This window comes from Charadrius vociferus, unplaced genomic scaffold (assembly GCF_000708025.1).
Source record: "Charadrius vociferus isolate BGI_N301 unplaced genomic scaffold, ASM70802v2 scaffold16, whole genome shotgun sequence".
Lineage (NCBI taxonomy): Eukaryota > Metazoa > Chordata > Aves > Charadriiformes > Charadriidae > Charadrius > Charadrius vociferus.
Window position 1 is genome coordinate 587829 of NW_009649167.1, and position 18724 is coordinate 606552.

The 18724-nt window shown below is 40.3% G+C and overlaps 1 protein-coding gene across 1 annotated transcript; it reads left to right on the forward strand.

Moving 5' to 3' along the window:
* The first annotated feature begins 791 nt into the window (after nt 1-791).
* On the forward strand, nt 792-14929 carry KL (klotho). Its single transcript, XM_009888419.1, has 5 exons — nt 792-806; nt 1602-2112; nt 6821-7089; nt 9664-10780; nt 14592-14929. The coding sequence occupies exons 1-5, from the start codon at nt 792-794 to the stop codon at nt 14927-14929; spliced, it is 2250 nt and encodes a 749-aa protein (XP_009886721.1).
* The last annotated feature ends 3795 nt before the right edge of the window (nt 14930-18724 follow it).

Here is an 18724-nt window from a genome sequence, read left to right on the forward strand (position 1 = left end):
TTTTTTCCTGGGTAATTAACAGTGTCTCTGTCAAAAATTATTAATAGTCTTAATAGCTTAATGTTCCTAATAATGCTGGCAACTGGAAATCGTTGTGGTTCAAAGCTTGAATGGTAAAAGTATGTGAAAATGAAACTGTGAACAGTAGCTATCGATACTTTAATGATAAAATTTGCCAACATACCCACTGCATGGAGTGGAATTATAAGGCTTTCTATATGGCTTATATTCCAGGGAGGGCTAAAAATGTGTGACATTTTGAGTAATAATCTGTCATATATATTCATCACACCTGTGGCTTTGTATGGCAAGAGTGGAGGTTCATGTCATCATAGCACATACGAACAAATACTAGCTGGTAAGTCTCAAAATGCAAATGTAAACTGGGAATAGTTATTAGGTGGGCTTTATTCTAATGAATAGATCTCATATTTTTCACTTTTTAATCAATGACCTAGGAAAAAGCATTACAATTTCTACTAATGTATAGATGACAGAAAGATGGGATGTTGATTCATAAAGCAGTCAAAGTTTTTTTGTAAGCTAGGTGCAAAGAAAAAATATGTTTTAGGTGGTGAAGGGCTCTGGAGATATGGTAGTTTAGATGAGCATACGCTCCCAGTGTAATGCTATGGCCACATAAGCAGAAATGGTGTATTAAATTGTCTCTGGTTTTACTGCTGGCAAGACTACCACTGGCATATTATGTCCAATTCTGCTTCTGCAGTTTAAGACAGATGATGACAAATTGGAAGAGAATCAGAGGAGAGCAGTGAGAATGGTTTGAAGCTATGCCTGAAGATAACGTGAGGCTCCAGGAACTTAATCTATTTAGCTTTCAAAGGGAACATCAAGAGACTGCTTAAACTGACTCTGTAAGATCATGAGAAATAAATTTGGTAGAAAAGATCTCCTCACGGTAACAGATAAAATTATACCAAGACAAGTAGTTGAAATCTGATGCTAGAAGTACACAGCAAATTTTAATAAAACAAATTAAATTGAATTATTGGAATAATTTTTCAGGAGCTGTGGTAAATTGTTTTTCACCAGACTTCTTAAAATCCAGATTGGTAGTTTGTCCTGTACTGTGCGTTCTGGTTCAAAGAGGAATAAGTTCAAGAGTGTTTCTTTGTCTTGTATTGTTTGAGAGATCTGGGCAGTTCTTAAGAACTTCCTTCTTTATATATATATGTGAATCTACAGATAAAGTGATTCTGCTATAACAAAAACATACTTTGAAACGTGTTTAGTTAAATACATTTTCATTTTTGTAAATACTGGAAGTATGTCTGAACTCAATAATAAAAGTTAATAAAGGTGCCCTAGCTAACTACCAAAAGTGTGTTCAGTGCCTGGAATAGTATTCAATTGAAAACTGAGCTGCTGTTTTCCATGAGCAACTAGTAATTCCTAGTTGATATATAATATTAATATTAATATAATAGGAGTTGTAAACTGCTGCTGAATGAGTAAGACTGAGCCCTCAAATGCTTTTTTTATGTGGTTACTACATGACACTGGACATAAGTACTTGAGACTAAGTATGTTACTTAAAATCGTATTTCAGGTGCATTAATTACAATCTTTCTTTTCAACAGGCCCATGCTAAAGTCTGGCATCTCTACAATGACCATTTTCGTCCAACTCAAAGAGGAAAAGTGTCCATTGCCCTTAGCTCCCACTGGATAAAACCACGACATATGACTGAAAAAAACATAAAAGAATGTCAAAAATCCCTTGATTTTGTGCTCGGGTGGTTTGCTAAGCCCATATTTATTGATGGTGACTATCCAGAGAGCATGAGGAGCAACCTCTCATCTCTGTTGCCTGAATTCAGTGAAGTTGAGCAGAAATATATCAAGGGAACAGCAGACTTTTTTGCTCTTTCTTTTGGAGCTACCCTGAGCTTCCAGCTCTTGGACTCCCACATGAAATTCCAGCAGTTGGAATCAATAAGCCTGAGGCAGCTCCTGTACTGGATAAGCAGTGAATATAACAACCCCCAGATATTCATTGTGGAGAACAGCTGGTTTGTTTCTGGTAGCACCAAGAGAGATGATGCCAAATATATTTACTATCTTAAAAAGTTCATTATGGAAACTTTAAAAGGTAAGGCTGAGGTTGTATTAATATGTGCTTGACAAAATCATAATGCAAAATATTGTCCACAGAGACTTGTTAAAGAACCAGGCTGAAAACTAATTTTGGTCTTTAATATTCATCTTGGCACTCGTGAAATGAGACTCCAAATCACTTCCCGGGTTTGTTCTCTTGAAGACCCTGAATATTTGGTGAGCTTGATGCTGCTGTCTTTGAAGTCAGTAGGAAAATTTCTACTGTCTTTGGTGCGAGGAAGTGCAAAACGTGTCAACTATACTTGCAATGGTCTTAGGGAAATTTACTGTGTTATTTATTAATAGTTGTTTTCCATCTCTTAGATGTATGAATGCATATGTGCAAAACGTAAGGATATATATGTGGGAAGGTGGAAGGTAAATACTATGCAAGAGTAAGTTCATCTGAAGAAAATATAAGGCTGAAAGAATAAATTTTTAAATGAAAAATTGGAACCTTTTCATTCTGCATCTCAGTGTTGCTCTTGCACAAATTTTACATTAGTACAGGTCTGGACATCAGTCACAATAATCTGAATTTGCATCAGTTAAGGGAGAAATGAATGTTTGAGATTATATAGTATAAATTATTTAAATTGTTACTCTATTATTTTTCCAAACAGTAAGAGAAATACATTATCTTGTATGAGATTTATTTTCTATTTTCCCATTTCCTTGTGGCAAAACAGATTTTTTTCAATCCTAGTAGTCATCAGTACATTGTCCCATTTCCACTTTTATCATCTTTACATTTCCTAATTTACAATTTAATAATTTATCTGCTTGTCTAAAGTTTACTGTTCTGGTTTTAAAAACAGTGTTATTGTAGCTGTTTGTTCAGACAAGATAGTCATTGTGTTACATTGCCATTTTTGTACAGGGGATGGGCAAAAATGGCTTTCATTTTAGTCTCAGCACTCATGAAGATGGAGAGAAGTCCTCTGTTTGTTTCATCTGCTATTCCAGAAACCTAAGTACTGCAAATAAATTAAAAGGTGAATAAATACATGCCCCAATGCATCCAAAATGGGAAGAGTGGAATGCAAACCAGTTGCTAACTGTTGCAAGTACAGTATTTCTAGTCTGCATGAAGTCAGACGAAGAGCTCATCTTCATGAAGGGGCCATATTCCTGTTACCATATTTCTGCTTAGTTTCTAAATTACTGGACATACACACATGGATCTGCCTTTTAATCACAGCTAACTGGAAACTATTTCAATTTACAGACTTCCATTCATTTTAATGAGCTACTCAATAATAATAAACAGCAACAACAACAGTATGACAATCTTGTATTAACTTAAGAGTACTAGCACTTGGCTAAACTTTTTACAGAAAAAAAAAGCAGAAACAGACTGGATTTACAGAAGGGACTTTGGTGTCATTACAATGAAAATTACCGTATGCAAATCTTCTGTCATTAGAATTTGCAAAATCCAGTGTAAATACCAAAGTTCTCTATGCAATACCTAGGGGAATTTAGTTGAGAAAGATCCACAAAAGACATCATGTTGGTTGTGAGCAGTCTTGTTGGACAACATTAAAGACGAAGGACAAAGGCACCTGTTGTTTCTTATAGACTGAGGACATATCTATCTGGTGCAATAAAGCACTGTATTGAGGTGTTTACCATGAGATTCACTCCAGCAGTCACGGGACAGTAAAAGGGCATTGGAGCTATAGCACTGAGAAGCAAGGATAATTAGTTTAGACCCAGGGCCCCATAAATGTGGTTTTGCTGCTTTCTAGATCTGGCCAGTATTTTTGCACTGGTTCAAACAAAACTGCTTCTTTCTATATCTATGTTAACAGGTAAGCGCAGCCCTGTTGGAGCAAGTCTGTAAAGTAAGAAGAATTGGTGTTGAGGGCCTGGTGTCCACATTGTGTGCATTCCTGAAGCCCATTTCTGGATTAATTTCACCCGAAAGGAACTTAGGTCATGCATCCTGAGACAGCTCTGTCATGTGAACCGAGGTGTGATAAGGAGGGAGATTTGCTCAAAAGTGTGCTCCTAATGTCAGCTGAAGTGCTGACGTAGATGTCCATTCTGACACTGCATGCTGTAGACGAGCTCCATACATCTTTTTTGGGTTTTTTTTTGGCCCTAGGAAGGGGTGTCTTTATGTGGGATTCACAGCCCTAAATCCTTACACTGTTTACTGCTCTTTCTCCGCCCCCCTCCCCCAATACCATTTAGGGTTGAATAGAGTAAATAGAGCTGTGATATAAAGTAGTTAAATATTAATTAGACCTGCTAATTGCTATCTTCTCACACGGGTGGATATCTAACCACTTACTCTGGGGTCATATTCACTTCCCTGCTCTGTCTCTGGTGCAACAAATAAATTGATTGTTCCTTGTAAAGTGGACCATGTTGACCGGGAGGGCAATCAAGCTCCTCTGTGCCATGTTGACCAAGCTGAGTGATTAGGTCATTATCTGGGGAGCTAGCAGGTCTGAATTCAAAGAGTCTTAAGGAGAAAGGGAACAGTCAGGCCCCTGACAGGTCAGAACCAAGCTGTTCTTATCTATGTCCAGAGGCAAGACATAGATCCTTGGGCACCTTCCACATGGAAGCAGGGGCTGCGGCATTCTTGCTGCTCACCTTCATGCACTGGGGTTGGAGAGCAGCTGAGCAGAGGGTTTTAAGGATCTGTATTTGATGCTTATGGGTCTGCCGTGTTTCCTTGGAGCGTTTCAACACTAGTGAGCTAAACAGAGCGTGAACTGAAGTGCTGTTTAATTTTTAACCCAGTTCTGGCCTGAACAGTAGCACACTTCTGGGCATGCTGTGGGGGATTGCTGAGGTCAGGAGTTACTTCCAGTAGGTAGTATCAACAAGGCTGTTCAGTTTGAGAAGAAAGGGCAGTTTAGGTTTCAGCCAGCCTGGCTTGCTTATCAACAGACATAAAAAAGAGGGGAGCTAGACAAAGGAAAAAGAAAACAAAAGACAATAATTTTCATTGTGGTTTTCCAGTAACGTGCAGTTCATGTGGGATACTGTGTTTGAGACTTTCAAACCTTTTGGAACTTCCAAAAATTTGTCAAGTTGCTTCTTTCATAGGTGACATTTAAAAGTGAGAGCATTTTTAAAGAAGGATTTCAAGAGAATTTTTATGAGATGCTCAGGAAGTGTGGGAGTGCTGTGTGATGACTTACAGAGGGGATCAGATGCTGTTCAAAGAGAAATTCTCACTGAGACCAGTTCACATAGCGGACCTGTATTGGCTTTTACTCTGCTGGTACGGCAGATGTCATCATGGATACATGCAGAGGTTAGAAAAATACTGGCATTTGCCAAACACAAAAGAATGATGCCTTTAGGAGGAGAAATATTCCATTTCCTTAAACATTTTCTCATGACCTCTGATAGACACTGGGCCAAATTAGTTGCTTATTTAACCACAGTTCCTTTAGTTGATGCAAACAGGGTTGGAATCAGGAATCCATGTGGTCCTTCATAACTGATTGTAATGAGGTACATTAATAAAACCAGGAAATGAGGATCTTGATATTCTGGTTGCCGGAAATAACGCTTTCAGTGTTACTAGGCTGGAAAATATTATGTACAGTCCGTACCCAGTTTGGGTTGACAGAAGATGGTGAGTAATAAAGATAAACTCTGCTAACTACAGAGCCAAACTCGAGTTCAAAAGAACATTTAAGAATGTGCTTGAATGTGTTGCTGTATTAGGGTGGGTCTAATTATGTAGTTAAAGTAAGCATGCTCCTTTGTGCTTTCCTGAAGCTGAGCCTTGCCCAGGAACATTTTGCTGAACCTCAGTGTTTAATGCAACTAAAAGTGAGTATCATTGGGAATCTTAAAATAAAACCGTAATGCTGGCAATACTAACAGATGCCAGTACACCCTGATATTAACCTGCAAAGAGGGTGGTGACTTTTAGAAGTCAAAACAGTTGACCTAGAACTTACACATATTTTTAGAAACCCTTAAATATTAATGCTGGAAAATGCTATGCCATAAAAGATATGAAGAGGTAGAATTATCAAAAAATGAGGATCTTCCTGCATTATCACTTCTACTTAAAATCTGTGGTAATAAAAATTCATCAGTACAGCAGAAGTGTTGCCAGGGTTTCCTCAGTATGTATTTGTAGTGGAGGGGAAGGAGGAAAAAAAAGTATAAGGTTTGTTTGCATACAGGGTAGTGCTGCATTAATGGCACTTTAGCTGCCCCGGAGTGAGCTGCAGCGCGCGCTTAGCTGCGTGCAGTGCGGTGCAGTTACTGGCGCCGTTGCGGCAAACAGTTCAAGCGTAGCCTGTGCTGCTCTGAGGCTAAGGTTTGGCACACCTAATTAACAGCACTGCTCAAACCACTGCTGCACTGATAGTCTTTCTGAAGCTGGCTTGTTTAAAGCTGAGCCAGGTATCTCTGCTGCCTTGCATAGTGCACCCGTGCCCTGGCAGCTCCCAGAGTGTAGCTGAAGTATCTTCCCTGAGAAGGGGTTTGAGGAAGGCCCCGAGGTACTCAGAATCATAGATTCATAGAATGATTTAGGTTGGAAAAGACCTTTAAGATCATCGAGTCCAACCGTAAACCTGACACTGCCAAGTCCACCACTAAACTTATCTGACTTATTGCATTGTTCTTACACATGAATACCGCAAACACTGCTGTTATGGTGTAATCTACAGAGGAAAATGAGCACTGTGATAAGCTTGGTTTTGTTCTTTCCTCAGCCATCCGGTACGACGGAGTTAATGTGTTTGGCTACACAGTCTGGTCCCTCCTGGATGGCTTTGAATGGCACAGGGGATACAGCATTCGACGTGGATTGTTTTATGTTGATTTTCAAAGCCACGACAAGAAGTTGATGCCCAAATCTTCTGTCTTGTTCTATCAAAAGCTGATAGAAAAAAATGGTTTCCCACCTTTGCCTGAAAACCAGCCCACGGAAGGGATTTTTCCCTGTGGCTTTGCTTGGGGAATTGTTGACAACTACATTCAGGTGAGTCTGATGATAAAGGAGACAGGCTGTCCAGCCATATCAGTGCACTAGTTCATATTGATAAATTTGCTGGATAGGATGTCTTTCCCAATATATATTACCACAGTGCTGCAAGGAGATGGGTACAAGGCTTTTGTGCCAAACACTGTGTCTTTCACTCTTCGCTAGACTTTCTGCGTGTGACCAAGGACATTCAGTCAGATTGAGATACGATAAATAGCATTTTAGAAAAACATACGGAAATTGAAAGGGGTCTGATGCTCATCTTCCCTGGACATGTTATGTGATCGGTTACTGGAATTCAGTCATTTTTGAATGGAAGTTGATTAGATCTGCTAAAGTGTATTTCCAAATGTCCTAGTCTATAAAATGGGAAATACTACTGCTTTTTCATGTCCATAATTTTAATGGCAATATATTTATCTGCTGTGATAATATATGTTTTAGAACACTTCCTGAAAGCTCTTAGAACTCCAGTGGCGTGTTTCTACATCTTTGCATATATATCCCGGTACTGTTGTTAGAGGGCTTCTGTGTAAAAAAAAAAGTAAATTATATTAGATTTAGATTAATTGGTCCTTTTGTGTAATACTGTGTCTGACAGAGGCCTTCAGTGCCCCTGGATAGCACCTAGCTAGATCATGGATCCAGTTCATAGCACTTACTCTTTATTTCAACTAAATCTGGTGCTTTGGGAGAACCTTTCAAATTTTAAGACTTCATAGCACTTGTAAAAATTGTAGCTTAGTTATGGTCTCTGTAACAGCTTGGCTCTGTAATTCTCAGATGCTGTTTTGGCTTGCAGGGCTTCTCCAACCACAGTAAAGAGGTAAATTCAATGCTGAGGCTTGATCTAAGAACAGAATTTTAATTTAGATTTTCCACAAACACAATATCTTTCTTAAGGCTAGAGTATAGGGGGCTTGTTTGTTTTTTCTCATTCCACAAGTAAGATCTGACTTTGTTCTCTTGAAAAATACTGCAGCCTCCTTACCTATTTCCAAGAAGATTCAACAGTCATTGTCCTCCTAGCTCATAGATAGATGAAGGATTGGAAATGGAATTGCTGCCTTTGGGATCGATAAGAGCTATAAAGTTGTGGAGTCAGTCAGCCTAAGACAGTTAAAAAATCCCTCCCATCCCCAAAACCTTCAAAGCGGAATATTTTCATTTCAAGAGGCCATTCAAACATTACGTGCTGTAAGGCTTAGGTACTGTGATTTGTAGATGCATCACTGTGGAAAAACTCTTTTGACAGCATTCCCACAGTATTAGCAGCAATGCGTGCTTTAGTAATCTACAAGGGACAATTCTCCAGAAAAGCAATTTCCCTCAGACATGCTGTTTTTTATTACTTTCTTCTATAAGCACAGTACTGACCTCTCCGGAGAAAATAGCAACTGATTTTCAGCAGCTTCTTTATACAGTCTGCAGACCTCAGCTACAAGTTGAACACTGGTTGTAGGCTGACACCTGCTTTTCAAACAGAGGGCAGGACAAGGAAATCTGAACTCAGGGGAACCTTGCACACACAAAAAAAAAAGAGGAAAAAACCCCAAATAAACACATCTGGGACCAGTATCTTGTGGTTTAGATCTTTCTTGTAAGAGTTATGCTAGAGTATGAATGAGGAGATTTTACACTGTGCATTATTTTAAGTAATTCACTTTTCCATTTTCCAGTCCTTATTGTGTTTGCGGTATTTGTTAATAAGTGGCAGTATAATCTTGTGGAACCCTAAGAAGCTCATCTTCTACTGTGTCCAGTCTGTCATACAGGCAGTTCGGACATCTGAAGCCCTAAAGACTTACGGGAAATGCATTTATTGTTGGAGTGACACATACTGAGTTTACCTAGAGGTCTGAAAAAAAAAATTGATTCAGGCACCAACAGCCTGCTGAAATAACTTGGAAATGAGTTCAGTATGAGTTAAATAAAACAGGGCATCTTTAGCAGGAAGGAAAAATTTTGCTTGTCAACTGGATTCGTGCTAAAAATCAAGTGCAGGACATTACTCATCTTTCATCACAGGCAGAAAAAGAACTGAACACAGAAGTGATGTTGCATTCATTATTTCTTTTACTGCGTTCAGGGAGTGGTCTTGAAACTGAAGCCCCTGGGTATTTTACAACAGAGTGTCTCTGTAGGTCCTTAGGTATAGCTTCTTAATCTTGAAAGAAAAACATTTTTAAAATTACTGTAGTATTTGCTGAAGGTCTGCTTCTCTGGAGATCTGTCACAGGCTTAGTGCCTTATCCCTGAGCAATACCTTGTTTCATACAGACTGGCGCAACCTGGAGAAGATATGAACGTGGTGACCATTAGCATAAGCTTGTTTGGAAAGTAGGATGAAAATGATATATAGATTTGATACTTCTCTGGCGTCACATATTAACAGAAGATTAATTAATTCATATGAGCCAGAGATGTTATTGGATCAGAGATGCGAGAGAGGTGCTAAATGCAATGTTTTGACTTATGATATTCTTTCACTACATTGTGCCTGGTGGTTATGATGTTCCCACCTACCTAGAACAAACAGCTTGAATCTCGTATGTTTCTTATTCTACCTAGGTAGACACGACACCCACCCAGTTTCTTGACTCTAATGTTTACATGTGGGACGTTCACCAGACGAAGAAGCTTATTAAAGTGAATGGAGTTTTCACCTCCAGACGCAAGCGCCACTGTGTTGACTTTGCTGCTATGAGACTCCAGATCTCTCTTCTGCAGGAAATGCATGTCACACACTTCCATTTTTCACTGAAATGGTCTTTAATCCTTCCTTTAGGTAACCTTTCTCTAGTCAACCACACACTTGTACATTATTATCAGTGTTTTGCTAGTGAACTTCTCAGAGCTAACATAACTCCTGTTGTTGCTTTATGGCAACCTATGGCCGAGAATCAAGAGCTTCCAGTTTCCCTTGCCAAATATGGAGCTTGGGAAAACCCAGAAACCATTCAAGCTTTTGTTGAGTATGCCAAATTCTGCTTTACAAGTCTTGGGGGCCATGTCAAATTTTGGATCACAATGAATGAACCGCCTGTGAAAAACTTGACATACACCGCAGGGCACAACCTGTTGAAAGCCCATGCGAAAGCATGGCATCTGTATGACAAAGAATTCAGGAGATCTCAGAAGGGTAAAATATCTATAGCTCTGCAAGCTGACTGGGTAGAACCAGCTTGTCCCTTTTCCAGGAATGACCAAGAAGTTGCTGACAGAATTTTAGAGTTTGACATCGGCTGGCTTGCAGAGCCCATCTTTGGGAAAGGTGACTACCCACAGGTGATGAGAGCATGGCTTCACCGAAGAAACAGCGTTGACCTGTATAATTTCCACTTGCCTTATTTCTCAGAAGATGAAAAGAAGTTAATCCAGGGCTCATTTGATTTTTTTGCCTTGAGTCACTACACTACTACCCTCGTGGGCTGGGAGAAAGAAGATGCATTAAAATATGACCACTATCTTGAAGTTCAAATGATCAATGACATCACATGGCTGCACTCCCCCAGCAGAGCTGCAGTAGTGCCCTGGGGACTGCGTAAATTGCTGAAGTGGGTTAAATCAAAGTATGGCGATGTCCCAGTTTACGTTACGGCTAATGGAATTGATGATGACCAGAATATGGTGCATGATAAGCTCAGAGTGTATTACATACAGAATTACATCAATGAAGCTTTAAAAGGTAAGGAACCATAGATGGTTTATATGTCACAAATCCCAGTATTAGTATACACTGTGTGACAGAACGTGTTTAACTTTAAAAAAAAAAATCCTATGTAGAATACTCTGTAAATGAGATGTTATTACAGCGTAACAGATAGATGGTTTTTCCTTTGATTTGCGATTGATTGGTGTTACTAAACATCAGGAAGATTGACCTTACACATATTCTGCATAAGGCAGCAGAAGAACTTTTTTCTGTGGATTCAGGAAATTTAAGTAGATGTTGTGTGAGCAGCACCACATGTGTTTAGTCAGATTTTCTTCTTATTGCACTTCTAATGTTGTTTTCCTTTGTTGCTTCTCTCTACTGATGTGCCTCAGGGCTGGGTATGAGTTCTGTTCCTCAGCTGTCTCTGTATCTTATCCAACAGTGATCTTATCCACCAGTGATCTTCATAATAATTCAGCTATCTACCTCATTATGCCATTTCCTGGACTCTTTCCTGCTATTCAGAACCCAAACCAGTCTTTTTCTCTGTCTCAAAGATTCATAAATTATAAGGCAAAAAGGCATTTTGAATCATCCTGTCATACAACACACACTGTTTCTTAAGAAAAGCACAGGACCCGAATGAGATAATTTTTACTGATGAAGAATCTTCTACATCTCACTGTGAGCTGTTGCAGTGGGTAACTATTTATTGTTTTTATATGTCAGTGTGTGTATAGGTATATATAAATCTTACTTCTAGTATTAATTTCTTTAGTCTCAGCTTAAGCCATTTTGTTTTGCATTTCCATGTATTTTACCTGTGTAAGTATTCACAGGCAGAAAACAAGCTATCTCTCATTTCTTTGATAAATAACACAGGCAAAGCTCTCTGTGTCCCTTACTATAAAACATCCTTTAGAACCTTTCAATTATTTAACTTTTTCCCATCTGCCAGCGTCCTCCTCGAAAGGCATAAACCCAGACCTGGACACACTGTTCCTACCACAGTCACACCTATATCGCAGGCGGGTATAGCGTAACCTCTTACCCTTTTACTCCTCTTTCGTGCATCCATGTGTCCCATTCACCCTTTTGGCCATGGCAGCAGCTTGGTTACACTCACTCTGTGGTTATCTACTGAGATTTCAAACTCAGTTATAGATTTCTGCCCCCCAGGCAGAACTCTGCCGAAGTATGGTCTGCTTGTTCTTTGACATCCTCACATTTGGTCATCTTCAAATGCCAGTTGCCTGCTTGTGCAAAGCTTGCTACACTAGTGAAATTATGTCCTTAATTTTTGTGTTATTTGCAAACTTTGTGAGAAATAGTTTTGCATTTTTTTTTAGGTCGCTGATATATTTAAGATCATTAAATATCTTAGTGCTTAAAGCCAATCCCCATGACCACAGTTGAAATATACCTACTTTGACACTTAACTTGCGTGCAATTACATTTCTAGACTTACTAGTTCTGTTTGAGACCAGTTGAAATCTGTTTATTATGGGCTCCCCTTGACCTTGTAACATTCTATTTTCTTGGTCCAAATGCCGTATAATACCAAGTCAGTTGCCTTGTGAAGTTCTAAGTATATTATATCCAACATCATTACTTTTATTGATCTGCTGATCTCATAAAAAAGATGTCAAGTTAGTTTGACAAGATTTATTTTTCATAAGGCTAAGCTGATTGGCATTAGTCATATGTAATTCTTATTTATCAAGCCTTACATAATATGTTCCACTCTTTTGCTCAATAGTGAAGGATGGCTGGCAGTTCCATAATTTGCTAGGTCATCCTGTCCACTCTGTTAAATATTGGCTTTAACTTCCTCCTCTGTAATTTCCAACTCTTTACCGAATTACTGAACGTCAATATTAAGTGCCCAAGAGTTCCTTCTCCAGCATTTTCAATCACTGGCTGCATGTTTCCTACATCTGTAGTTAAAAAAAACGTGTCTTGGCAATATTTGGGCTTATGGTTTCAATTTGCTTTTTCTGTATTGCTTCTCTCCTTCCTACCCCTTTAGACCGTACCAGTTCTTGGCACTTCTGTTTTCAAAGCGTGTATGGATATGGTCTTTTCTCCCACTTCCCGTTAGCCAGAACACTTGCACATCCCCCCATTTTTTACAGAACTGATCTGCTACCAGTTTCCCCCAACCACTTCCTCCTCCCCTCTTCTGTCCAGCCTGGAAATAGCTCCTGTGTTTTTCAACTTAACCATCACATGTAAGCCATGTTTTCCTATCTTTCTACCTTCTTTGTCATGGATGAATATGTCCCTGCTAACTGGCCATAATACTTGCCCTTAAGCTCACTCCCCTACTTTTGACATCGTACACTCCTCCACAGTGTTTGGTCTGTCAGTAATACCGGCTTTTTCATTCTCTTTTCTTCTTCCGCTCTGGTATTGTGCTTTCGTCCATCTTGTCCTTACATCGGGAGCAAGGTCTTAACCTTGGCATCATGACTGATTTAGGTTTCTCCAAGAAACTTTCTGCGAGACCCTGTGCAGTAACTGAGATGAATTACAAATGTTGTGTCCTTACCTTAGTGTCACGCCGGAGAGGAGTGAGAGGGGATTTGGTACATGTGTGCTCTCATCTTAAAGTTCCTATTCTGCCTTCTTCCTCCCGCTGGTTTCAGGGACTGCATGTGGCAGTGTTTGTGTGTGTAATGTTGCTCACCTGCATTCTTCCAGGGGATACAACAGGTTTGTGCAGATAAATGGTTTTAGAACACAGTACAGGACCCTTTGGACTGAGGCTATATTTTTAAGTGCTTTGTACACTAAGTACCTCTTTGGCAATTGGAAACAAAGAACAGCAGTAACCATTTATGTAACGCCATTAAATCCACATGCAGTTTTACAAGCACAAACTAATTATCCTGGGTGGCAGCTCTGTAAAAGGGCAGGTAAATATTATTTCATTTTACACATGAGAAGTAGGTTAGAGGTGCTAAATGTCTTGCATGTGGCTGCAGAATTATTTCGAGGCAGATGAAAATTCAGCGATCATTAGCTTTCATTCCTGCGTTCATCTGCTAGAAGACGTTGCTTCAATTTGTTAAAAAATAGTGATTTTGAGAGATAAAGTATTACAGTTTGCATTTACTACTGTGGATTGATTGGTTTTGTCAGGCGGGACTGATGGCTCAAGGTTAATGCTCCAGCTGCTGGACCTTTTCCAGTAGCCAAGTTAGCAGTATATGTTGTGGACGTGTTCTCAATAAAGGCTAATACAGGTCATCTTGGATCAGAAACTCGGGTCAATACCAAGAGAGAACTATGATCTGCATAACCTTCCCACTTGCCCTGGTGATATCCCAGTACATAGCCTTAGCATGGGTGCGTCTTTTCTTGATGTGACTGTGCCTTTGCCTAGTGAGAAGTGCAGCCTGATGTCCTCCATTCCTTGGCCGTCCCCATCAGGAGGTGCTCTGCAAGGGAGAAGGAGAAATTGGAAAAACAGGCGGCAGAAATCCAGGTGCAGGAAAGCCAAAACCTGTATTCTTTGATACATAAAAAAGAGACTCATCTTTTCATGATAGGCTCCATGCTGATCATTAAATACAGCCATGCACTCGCAGTGGTGTTTACCAAGCGCAAGGAAATAAATTGCAGGATACTCTGAGATCACAGTCTGGCAACGGCTGACAGATTCTTACTTTTTATGAGGAACACTTCATAGGCGTACGTGTGCCTTACCTTATTTTGGGGAAGAGAAATGCGGGTTTAACATGCCCCTGCCCCTGCTCTATGTACTGGCATGTGGTACTGTTCTTGAATGCTAAAGTGACATTTATTCATTTCTTTAAACCTTTGTTCTCTTTCACAGCTTACAGCTTGGATAACGTTAACCTGCAAGGATATTTTGTCTATTCTTTTAATGACAAGACTGCTCCTAAATATGGTCTTTACAGTTATGTTGCAAATCAATACGAACCAAAGCCTTCTATGAAACATTACAGAGAAATAATTGACAATAACGGTTTTCCTGGTCCTGAAACTCCTGAGTTGCTGTGCCGAGAAGAGATTGCCTCATGTTCTGAATGCCACTTCTTCCGAACCAGAAAATCATTATTAGCCTTTATCTCTTTCATATTTGTTGCTTTTATTGTTACTATATTCTTCATTACTTACTACTCCAAGAGGGTAGAAAGAAGGTATAAATAGAGCTGCCCCTTTGAATACATCACTCACTGGCCTTTCTCTTGCATCTCCTTGGGAAATCTGAAATAAGAGCACACAATATTGTGATTGCTTCAGCACTAGGAAAGCATTTACATTACCTGATACTGCAGGACATTGACACTGAGAAGAGATTGCTGGCATACGGCTTCCAGAAGTCAATTCTCTGGTTTAGTACATTTGGTTTATGACCAGTCCTTAATTCCTGTGGTTGGAGTTATCTCACAATTTTCCCTGGGACCTTTTGTTGAGCAGATGCTTTCCCCTCCTTGGTTTTCCCTTGCTGAGTTGAACAGGTGAAAATATGTTCTGAAGACATGGAATGGTGGAAGACCCTGAATGTCAAATTCTCCAAGAGAAGACTGGGAACAAACAAAATGGTTTACTTTTTTGAATTAGGGTTTAATGCTGATGTTGCATGATCAGAGCCAGCATCTGACTGGAGCAGGGAACGTGACTGAGCGGAGACGGAGGAGAATTGCACAAAGCGGCACTGGGGGAAAGGACACCCCCTTTCCTAAAGCAGATGCAGGGGGAAGAATAGGGGGACGCCAGTCTGTACTGCTGGGAGCTCTTGGTAAATCAGTTAACTACTTCTCAGGATGCTGATGGTTGCATCTGACTTCAGGATGTCGTTGGGGAACTTCAGCTAAAGGAACCGTGTCTTTCTCTGTGGGAAAAGCAGCAGGGGTATGTCCAGGGCTGACAGGGGTCATATGGTCTGATGGGAAGAGGTGGGAAGGGTGAAAGGGCTTCTCTTTGATTTGCTCAGTAAAAAAGCAGGGAGAAGGAACTGGGATGTCTTTGCTGTCTCAGTTGTCAGAAAGCTGTGTGCCTGACCCTGTGCCCTGTGCCCATGGACATGGCAGGGCTGGGGCAGCCCCTTGCACACAGCTGGCACGCTGCTGCTGCCCGGATACTCACCTGCTGGAAACTTGTGGGTAATTTAGTAAGATGCTCTCCGCATGCCATTTGTGTCGAGTGTGGAGACTTTAAATCCCAACATTTTGATGTAATAATCCAGCACTTTATTGCTGCTTTTGCCAGGGTCTGAGATGTTGGAGCTGTTGGTCCAAGCCTTTTCCAGGTTGGCTGGGCGGTCTCCTTTGAGCAACTGGCTCTGGCTCTGGCAGCGTTTCATCCCAAAGTATTACTGAACGTCTGCAGGCCTCTCATATTTCTCTCAGCAAGATAAATTAGCAAAATATTAGCAACATTGTTTATTAGTAGCAATAGAGAGAGAATGGAAAAAACCTCTTTTGCCTGCCTTGTGAATCATTACATTAGGAGTGTCCTCAGCATAAAGCAGTGAGGTCATTTTTCTCTGCTCTCTAACTCTAGGCCTGCATCGCCTTCAGCTGTAATTGTATTTTTATTGCTGTGTGAATAATGTCACTCACTGGAAAGAATATTTTAAAGGAAATGTGCTTTGTGTTAATTAAGAATTATTTATCTACTAAAGCTGATTATACTGTGTTAAATGTGATGTTTATCTACTAGATGACTAGTAGGTGACTAAATGACCTCCCAGGGTTCCTTTCAACCTGAATACTCTGTGATTTTGTGATTCTACACTGTAAATTAAAACTTACATATGAAATATGTTTTTCATTTGTAATTTAAGATTATATTTTTTCTTAAATAATTTACAGAAATAGAAAAGAATTAGTATCTTATCATAACGATTAATATATTTGTCCTCTAGTTCCACTCTTAAAATGGTCTCTCTTTGCACTAATGTATATATTGCTATTGAGATTAAGGTGAAAAATTCAGGGTAAGTGATGAAGTATTAAAAAAAAATAAATATATTTATAGCCTGGTGGGACTTGCTGAAGAAAAGCAAATTTTAAACCGCTGTATATTTATGCATTGGTGTCTGGCACAGTGTGGATTACAAAGAAATAGCGCTCTCTAAATGTGTAAGATGCCAAATGGCTTTCTCCATGGCATGGCAATGAATCACCTTGCAATACATTACTCCGGTAGTCAGATGCCTTTGCAGTACATAACAAAAAGTGACACTCATTTAATACAAACTGTGGCCAGGTCATGCCTCACTTGTGTCTTATGTGGGTGCGTGTATGTATGTTATAATTATTTTGGTGGTAAAACAAAAAAAAATCTGGAGCTGATCTTTCTGAGAAGCGGAGCGTACGTGCATGCCTCCCCTGGGTTTGAGGGGGCCCAGGGGGCCTGGGCAGGGCAAGTCCAGAAGAGCTGGTGTGCTGTGGCTGGTGGGCCCCGTCCTGTCCTGACACTTCACTAACCGTAAACCATCCAGTGACTTGCTGCCCTGTGCTATTTAATGGCCCAGCCACAGCACGATGTGCGAAACAGCAGTCCGAGCACGGAGGAGACACTGCCGTCTCTTCCCGTAGAGGCTGGGTGATATGTAACCACCGACAGGCAGATGGCACCAGCTGGATATCTAATTTGTAGGTAAATTGGGATTTGTTGCTACGAAGCTGTATGATCGCATCCACTCATGGTACCGTGGCCCATAGAAATAACGCAGCCTTTGGTGCAATTCCCTTCAGAAGAGGTTTTTTTTTAATGTCACTGCAGAGCGGCAACCGGCTTGAGCTGGGCACAGCAGTTGCCAAAGTCCTCTCCTAAGCAGCCTGCCTGCAGTGCCGCCTGTGCACAGCAACGCGTAGCTCGCGGTGAATTAATCACATAATGATGGGCCAGGGAAAATACAGGCAGGTCTGATGGAGATAATGGTGTGGTTTTGCCTGGGGAATCTGCTTCATTTTATGTAATTGCGGGTCAGTGTGAGCTTCTTGTCAATCTTCTTGGAAAAAATCACCTTCCACTAACAACAAAAAAGCCCTTGAATAGGCAAAGATTAGGTACCTGTCCGAGGAGAATTGCAGTGTGCTCATGCAAACCGATGCGGTAATCGCCTCCTGCGATCAGGCTGTGGGCCGTGGGGCACCTCTTCCGTTTGATACCCACGTGTGAGCAATGATCTGGCACTTCCCCATCACCATCTGTGCATCTAGCGCAGAAATGCCGACAGTAGCAAGGACTTTGAGCAGAGGGGACTCCATACTCAGGCTGCAAAGGTGGCTCAGGGGAGAATGATGTTTTATTTTCTGAAGAGCAGCCGGAGTCTGCATGTGATGGATGTTAACATGCAGTATCTTATGTAGGCCGCTTTCTTGATTTTAACCATGTTTCTAGAATGACATGTTGTTGCCAGTTTGCTCTGTGCTCCAGATTAAGTATGTTGTAAAATACAAAATTGTATTTTTATTCAAAATATTTTTGCAACGTGAGCACAAAGCTTCTGTCTTATTTCTTGAAAAGATTGTGCAGAGTAACTGCGGGAAGGATGTCTTTGCTAACTGAAAGAATGAATGTTATATTGTTTTTATAACAATCTCAGAAATTAAATAAAGATACTGTATGTAAAAAGTTGTAACATGATCTTACTGTTTAATCTGTCCAGTCTGTCTGCAACGTGAAGTACAGAGTACCTTAGGAGAGGCTGTTACGATAACTCTGCCAGGAGTTTGTGTTGCTGTTTGTTTTCCCAGTGCCACATAAATTAGCTTTTGTTGGAGATAGCTGGGGCCCATGTCTAAACAGAGGTTTTTCTAACAGACCTACGGCTTTGGAGGAGGCTTCGTTCTTTGATTTTTTGTTGTTTGATTTTATTTTTTTTTTTAGAGTGACTATTGCCATTTAAAAACTCTGTGGAAGTAACCATACCAGTATGAGCGTTTTGTTGCAACAGCTTATTTCATAGTAACACTGCAGTGAATGTAACAG

What these genes read in the sequence shown, in the direction of transcription:
- KL (XM_009888419.1), top strand. An exon ending in CATTATGGAAACTTTAAAAG is followed by an intron (nt 2,113 to 6,820) that starts GTAAGGCTGAGG and finishes TTCTTTCCTCAG; the next exon opens with CCATCCGGTACGACGGAGTT. An exon ending in CATCAATGAAGCTTTAAAAG is followed by an intron (nt 10,781 to 14,591) that starts GTAAGGAACCAT and finishes TCTCTTTCACAG; the next exon opens with CTTACAGCTTGGATAACGTT.